Source organism: Prenolepis imparis, unplaced genomic scaffold (genome assembly GCF_030444845.1).
Source record: "Prenolepis imparis isolate NDT839.2.m4 unplaced genomic scaffold, iyPreImpa1.0 SCAF_10, whole genome shotgun sequence".
Taxonomy (NCBI): Eukaryota; Metazoa; Arthropoda; class Insecta; order Hymenoptera; family Formicidae; genus Prenolepis; species Prenolepis imparis.
This window is the reverse complement of record NW_028141168.1, coordinates 1,156,924-1,164,105: the sequence shown is the minus strand read 5'-3', so window position 1 is coordinate 1,164,105 and position 7,182 is coordinate 1,156,924. Positions and strand designations below refer to the sequence as shown.

Here is a 7,182-nt window from a genome sequence, read left to right as displayed (position 1 = left end):
ATGATGGATGTGGCCACGCTGATCGATTCTCAACGCGAGATCCAAGTCCGCATCTCACGCTCGGTGGAGTACCTGAGGAAACTGGGCAACGCCAACATCACCGCCAGTGCCGTCACCACACGCACCAGAATCGTCGATCAGTTGTGGACGAAATTTGAGGCTCAACATGACCTCATTCGCGCGACCCTGAAAGACAAATTTATTGACAGTGATTATTTCAAGTCAGAGCTGCATGAGGATACAGAGAACCTCTACGTGGCGCAGCGGAGCCTGCTGGATGGCTACGCCGAACTATTCCGGGAGCCGCCCGTGCGTCCAACTCACGATGTCGCATCGAAGTCCTCGCTGCCGCGCATCAAGGTGCCGCCGTTCTCGGGCACCTATGCTGACTGGCCATCCTTCCGAGATCTCTTCCTCTCCGTCGTCGGGAACAATGCGTCGATTTCAAACATCGAGCGCTTCCACCATCTCCGCTCGAGTGTGACAGGGCAGGCTGAAAAATTAATCAGATCATTACCTGTCACCGGTGATAATTACGATCGCGCTTGGGCGATCTTGAGCAAACACTACGACAACAAGAGAGAGCTTATCCGCTCCAACTTTGCCACGTTCATCAACGTGTCAAAGATGAAGGGAGATACCGCCGATGAGCTGAGCCGCATCCACAACGCCGTTACCACCGTCGTCAACGCACAGGAGAGCATCGGTCGCCCAATCGACACGCACGGGATGGACCTCTTCAACTATCTGGTCACTGACCTATTCGACGCAACCACTCGCTTAGAATGGGAGACTTCCACTTCGGGATCCGTCGAACCACCATCGCACGAGACACTTCTCGACTTCATCAGCCGACGGATTTTGACACTCAACGCCGCACGACCGAAAGGGGTCAGCAAAACCTCGGGAGATGCACCACGGGTCGCCAAATCACACGTCGCGAAGCACGGATCGGCATCTCCACAATGTGCCCTTTGCCGTGAGAAACACGTACTAATGGCCTGCCGCGAGTTCAAGGCCAAAACCGCTATGGAACGAAAGACGTTCGTTGAGACGAACAAGCTCTGTTTCAACTGTCTGGGGAACCACTTCCTCGCACGGTGTCAGTCAAAAAGGAACTGCCTCACTTGCAACGCTCGTCACCACACCATGCTGCACGGAGCTCACACCGCATCCTCGACGTCCGAGGTCAAAACGTCTGCCGCCACATCAGCTTCCACACTTGCCACTACACTGGCCACTACACATCAGAGCGGGGATAGAAAGGCCATCCTCCTGGCAACAGCACGCGTCATCATCGCCGACCGGTATGGATCCCCTCACGCGGTACGAGCCCTGATCGACCAAGGTTCCGAGCTGTCCATCGTCTCCGAGACCTTGGCTCAACGGTTGCGACTGCAGCGAGAGTATACGGGGCTGTCCATCTTTGGCGTCGGAGGAGTCCGTCCAGGACCAACCCGCGGCAAGGTCACGTTGAATGTCACTTCAGACGTGACCAACGCTGAGTTCTCCGTGGTAGCGTATGTATTACCGCGCCTCTCGATACAACAAGACCGCACATCAAGGGCCGACCACCGCTGGTCCCACATCCGAGGACTCCAGCTAGCCGACCCACGGTTTCAGGATGACGATCCAGCAGAGCTACTCCTGGGAGCAGAAGTCACATCCTTCATCATCGAGGAGGGAGTACGCAAGGGCGGACCAGAGATGCCGATCGCTCAGCGGACCATCCTTCGTTGGATTCTCTCCGGGGGTTCCGATGCAGCGTCAACCGAAGATCACCGCCGCACATTTCGGTGCACCGCCGATTACGACCTCGCCGACCTAGTTCGGCGATTCTGGGAGCAGGAACAGGAGCCCAAGGCTGTGGCGTCACTCACTCCCGATGAACAAAGATGTGAGGAGCTCTTTGTCCGCAGTCACACCCGCACTACCTCTGGGAGATACGTGGTGAGGTTGCCTTTCTCCTCACCACCGACGACACTCCAGGAAACCCGCAAGCCAGCTGAACGCCTCCTGACAGCTATGGAGCGACGTTGCGTCCAGGATCCTTGCTTCGGTGACCTCTACCGAAGCTTCATGCGGGAGTACGAAGACCTGCAACACATGACGATGTCAAACACTGTAACAACTGCCAGTCAAAGCAAGTGCTACCTACCTCATCATGGAGTCTTCAAGGAATCCAGCATCACCACCAAATTGAGGGTTGTCTTCAACGGGTCTCAGCGCACACGAGCAGGGGAATCGCTGAACACGCACCTCCTTACTGGCGCAAATCTTCTTCCAACACTCGCCGACGTGCTGCTCCGATGGCGTCAATACCGATACGCCTTCGTCGCTGACATCGAGAAGATGTATCGACAAATTCTCGTGCATCCAGATGACTGCAGCTTCCAGACGATCCTGTGGCGGCATTCTCCTGACGATGAAGTGCAGGAGTATCAGCTGCGGACGGTGACCTATGGTCTCGGTTGCGCTCCATTTCTCGCCATACGGACACTTCAACAACTAGGCAAGGACGAAGAAGAACGTTTTCCTCGCGGCGCTGTAGCGTTGCGACGGGATTGCTACGTCGACGATGTGGTCACCGGAGCAAACACCATCAACGAAGCGATCATCCTCCAAGCGGAACTGCGCAACCTCTGCATGGCGGGCGGATTCCCGTTAAAAAAGTGGGCAGCCAACGAAGAAGGAATCCTGACGGGCGTCCCACACGATCATCGCCTGCAGCAGTCACAGCACTCGTGGGATGGAGAGGGCTACTCAACGTTGGGACTACGGTGGCATCCTCAAGGCGATCAATTCTCCTTCGTGCTGCATCCACCTGTTATCACGGAGTACACGAAGAGACGTGTTCTCTCTGAAACCGCACGTCTCTTCGATCCATTGGGTTGGCTCGCTCCAGTCGTCATCCGCGCGAAGATCCTCATCCAGACTACATGGCTCCAGGGGTTAGACTGGGATGCCCCATTGCCACCAGCAGACGCCCATCGTTGGCAGCAGTTGCTGGGTGAACTCCATCATCTCGATCGCCTACGAATACCTCGCTGGCTCGGCACTGGAATTGAATGCTCATCGCTGCAATTCCATGGTTTCGCCGACGCATCCGAACGAGGGTATGCCGCAGCCGTGTACCTCCGCATCGCTGGAAAAGACGGAACTTCAGTACAATTGTTAATGGCCAAAAGCAAGGTGGCACCTGTCAAACAAGTGACCTTGCCGAAACTTGAGCTTTGCGCTGCCACATTACTCACCACGTTGACACAGCACGTTCAGCACACACTCGACTTGAAAGACGCAACAACTCATCTGTGGTCAGACTCGAAGGTCACACTTCAGTGGATCCAAGGACACGCATCACGGTGGAAGACCTTCGTTGCCAACCGGGTGTCTCACATCCAGACGCTGCTGCCAAATGCACTATGGAGACACGTAGCTGGTCGAGATAACCCTGCGGATTGTGCATCAAGGGGCATTAATCCGACGGAACTAAGGGATCATACGTTATGGTGGACAGGACCTACCTGGTTGCTGGAGGATGAGACTACATGGCCGAACACCGAGATGGACACCCGAGAGGACGACCTTCCTGAGAGACGAGCCACTAGCCTGCTGACGAAGAGCTTGGTCGTCATAGAACCTGAGCTCCTTCTTCGCTTCTCGTCGCTGCACCGCCTGTTACGAGTCACAGCGTGGTGTCGTCGCTGGCTCCGCCCGGCAGAACCAACTGTCACACCTGGACTGCCACTGACCTCGGACGAATTGGATACGGCGCTATCACACTGGCTACGAGAAGTACAATCACTGCACTTCTCAGATGAGGTCGCCTCTGCCTCTGCAGGCCGCACTGTTGCAACACGCAGTCCGCTGGCCAAACTGTCTCCATTCATCGACGCACATGGCGTGCTGAGAGTAGGAGGACGTTTAAAAAATTCACTCTTGTCACCAGACGAGAGACATCCGATGATTGCTCCAACGACTTCATGGCTGACTCGACTGCTGATCGATTCTTGTCATCGCCGGACCTTGCACGGAGGAGTGCAACTGACCCTTGGATTACTTCGACAACGTTTCTGGGTACCTCGAGGACGTTCAACGGTGAAGCAGCGACTACATCGCTGTGTCACCTGCACAAGGTGGCGAGCAACGACCCCACAACCGCCGATGGGCGATCTGCCACGCAGCCGGGTCACTCCAACACGGCCATTTCTCCGCACTGGGTTGGACTACGCGGGACCAATCCTCATCCGGACCAGCAAGGGTCGTGGCCACCGCGCCTACAAGGGCTATATTGCAGTCTTCATCTGCTTCTGGTCGAAGGCCATTCACCTAGAGCTCGTCTCGGATTACTCGTCTGAGGCCTTCATCGCCGCCCTTCGCCGATTTGTTTCCCGACGAGGTCTCTGCGCCGATATCTTCAGCGACTGCGGCACGACCTTCGTTGGAGCTGACCGCACCCTACGAGAGCTCTTCATTGCGGCGTCGTCGGAGGGTCAAGGAATCGCACGCGCAGCCGCCAAGGAAGGAATCCGCTGGCACTTCAACCCGCCGGCGGCTCCGCACTTCGGTGGATTATGGGAGGCCGCCGTCAAATCCGCTAAGTATCACTTGCGGAGGGTGATAGGCGAAACCACCCTCACCTTCGAGGAGTTAAACACGCTCCTCACTCAAATTGAGGCATGTCTAAACTCTAGACCTTTACAGGCACTCTCCGACGATCCAGACGATGTTTCAGCGCTCACTCCTGGACACTTCCTAATCGGGGCGCCTCTTCTCGCCATCCCTGAGCCGTTGCAGGAGGGCGAACCTGGAAACACGAGGTCACGATGGCATCACTTGCAGCAGATGAGAGACCACTTCTGGGGAAGGTGGTCGAAAGAGTACATACACGGACTCACCTCGCGATCCAAGTGGTTGAAGGACGAGACGGCACCCCGCATCGGAGCACTCTGCCTGGTGCGCTCCGAGATCTCTCCTCCAAGCCGATGGCCTCTCGCCCGGATCACGAAGTTGCATCACGGAGACGACGGCGTTGTGCGTGTGGTCACCGTCCGGACCGCTTCTTCCGAACTCGTGCGTCCGATCGTAAAAATTGTCCTGCTTCCCGGCGTTGAAGCAGACGTAGCGAACACCGACATTTAACACACCACTCATTCAACACAAAATCACACCTCTCACACTTTACACAACACACTCGATTCACACACACTTCCGGTTACACTATCTCAAATTCACCAGCATTTCTTTTTCCATCACAGCCGCACTCTTCAACATACACACTGCACGTCATCTACACACTACCGGAGAATCAATTTTACCGCATTGCATGTGGTCATAATTGTCTCACACGATCACTTTAATCCGCGTTATTCACTAAACACGTGTCGCACATACCACAGCTGATCGAACCTCGCGTGACACGCGATCACCACGTGCGTCGTAACGCGCAGCCGCACCGTTACACTCACCGACCAATGAAGCGCGCTCTGCGACCAGCGATCATTAGCAAATTATTTTGTCACGACGTAACAAGGCGGGCGGGATGTTCGAAATTGCAATAATATATCCGCTTTAATTTATTTCGGCTGTTGTGATAATATTTCGCGGTCGAATAAATAGCAGAAAAAAGTTCACCTAGCTAGGAATAACTATGTCATAAATCATCGAGGCAATTAAAGCGTCAATAATAAATAACAAATCCTCAACGGTTATCGCACTGAGTTACAACTACCAACGTCGCGAAACACATGCGCAAAACGATCACGTGATTTCCGAGGGCCAATCGATGGAACAATCGATTGCCTCGCGCATGTCAGGCCCGTGCTTACTCAGCGCGGATTGCGCGGCAGCCAATGGCGCCAGACGCCCTTGCGTCACCTCAACAACTTTAAATTTGTTGAAGATTGATTGGCGCGTGGTGACGTGACGGGCTCCCGCACCGAGACAATAAAGGGAGCGCCGACAAAATTCTAAGGGCCTTATCGCAGCATATCGCAGTCAAACCGCATATCGCATCTCCGCTAATTATTGAAAAACCGCAAATTCGTTGACGACCTCCGCTTATCATTATTACGTTTTCTCTTTGATTTATCGCTCTGAAAAGTATTCAAATTTTGTATTAATATTGTGCGTGTTCACTTTTGTTAATTAGTGTATGTCAATTAATTAAAAGTCTTTATATACAAAAAAAACGGTGACTTATCTATCCAGCGCATCCTATCTTCACGACGCGCGTTCTCGAACAAAATAATTAAAATAAATATTAATAAATATTGTCTATAAACAAATAGTGTCTATAAACAAATAATTTTATGTTTAACAATTGCTATAATATGTGTATTTGTATGTAACACACTTACCTATATAGTATTTCACAGAAAAGTCCAAGTAGTGTACACAATTTGTAAGTTGGAGTTCGTATAAAAATACAGTCGATATTTGTTTCTACTCCTTTATGTGTCTAAAGGTTTATTTTCATCAGTAGCAATATTTAATGCTAATTGAGTAGAATAAAATCTTGCAACAGATACATAATTAATGAAAAGTTCAACTTTTATATATTATATTACCTATACACATTCCTGATAAAAATATTATAAAGTTATATAATAAAATCAAATGTGAAAAAGAAATATAATAAAATCATATTTATACACATTTCTCAAATCATAACATTTTATAGTCTAAAAGCCTTAATTTTTAGTGTTAATTTCTATTTTTAAAACATGCATTGTGTACATTTATGTCACATATATCACGTGTATAACAAAACTTTACTTTAGCATTGTCTTCTAAATATAAAAATATTTTTTAATATTAATTAAAAGTGCACTAATTTTATAATTTCAATAAGAAATTTTAAAAGCAATGTCCCTTAATTTTAATAAACTATTGCAAGAAACGACAATTTGAGCATATTTGCATGCGTATCTGTAATATTCACAATTAAATATTTTGAACATTCTTTTATTTATTAGATTAAATCGGTAATTTTCTTTAATAATTTGTATAAGGAAAAAGGAAGTCTAACAGGGAACATATTTAGTAAAAATTACATAAATTATATTTCAATATAATTACATAAATGTTTATTCTTCACAATATTATATATATTGTTGCGCCCCCTCGGATCTGCATCCTCATCCTCGGGATCACTCCGTATACGTTTCCGGAGGATCGTCG

At 50.2% G+C, this 7,182-nt stretch overlaps 1 protein-coding gene across 1 annotated transcript; it reads left to right on the top strand.

Annotated features, from left to right (window-relative positions):
• Positions 1-5,142, top strand: LOC145942164 (uncharacterized). The gene has a single exon (XM_083048633.1). The coding sequence runs from the start codon at positions 1-3 to the stop codon at positions 5,140-5,142; it is 5,142 nt and encodes a 1,713-aa protein (XP_082904759.1).
• Positions 5,143-7,182: the final 2,040 nt, after the last annotated feature.

Coding starts and splice junctions, on each gene's coding strand:
- LOC145942164 (XM_083048633.1), top strand. CDS start 1: ATGATGGATGTGGCCACGCTGATCGATTCTCAACGCGAGATCCAAGTC.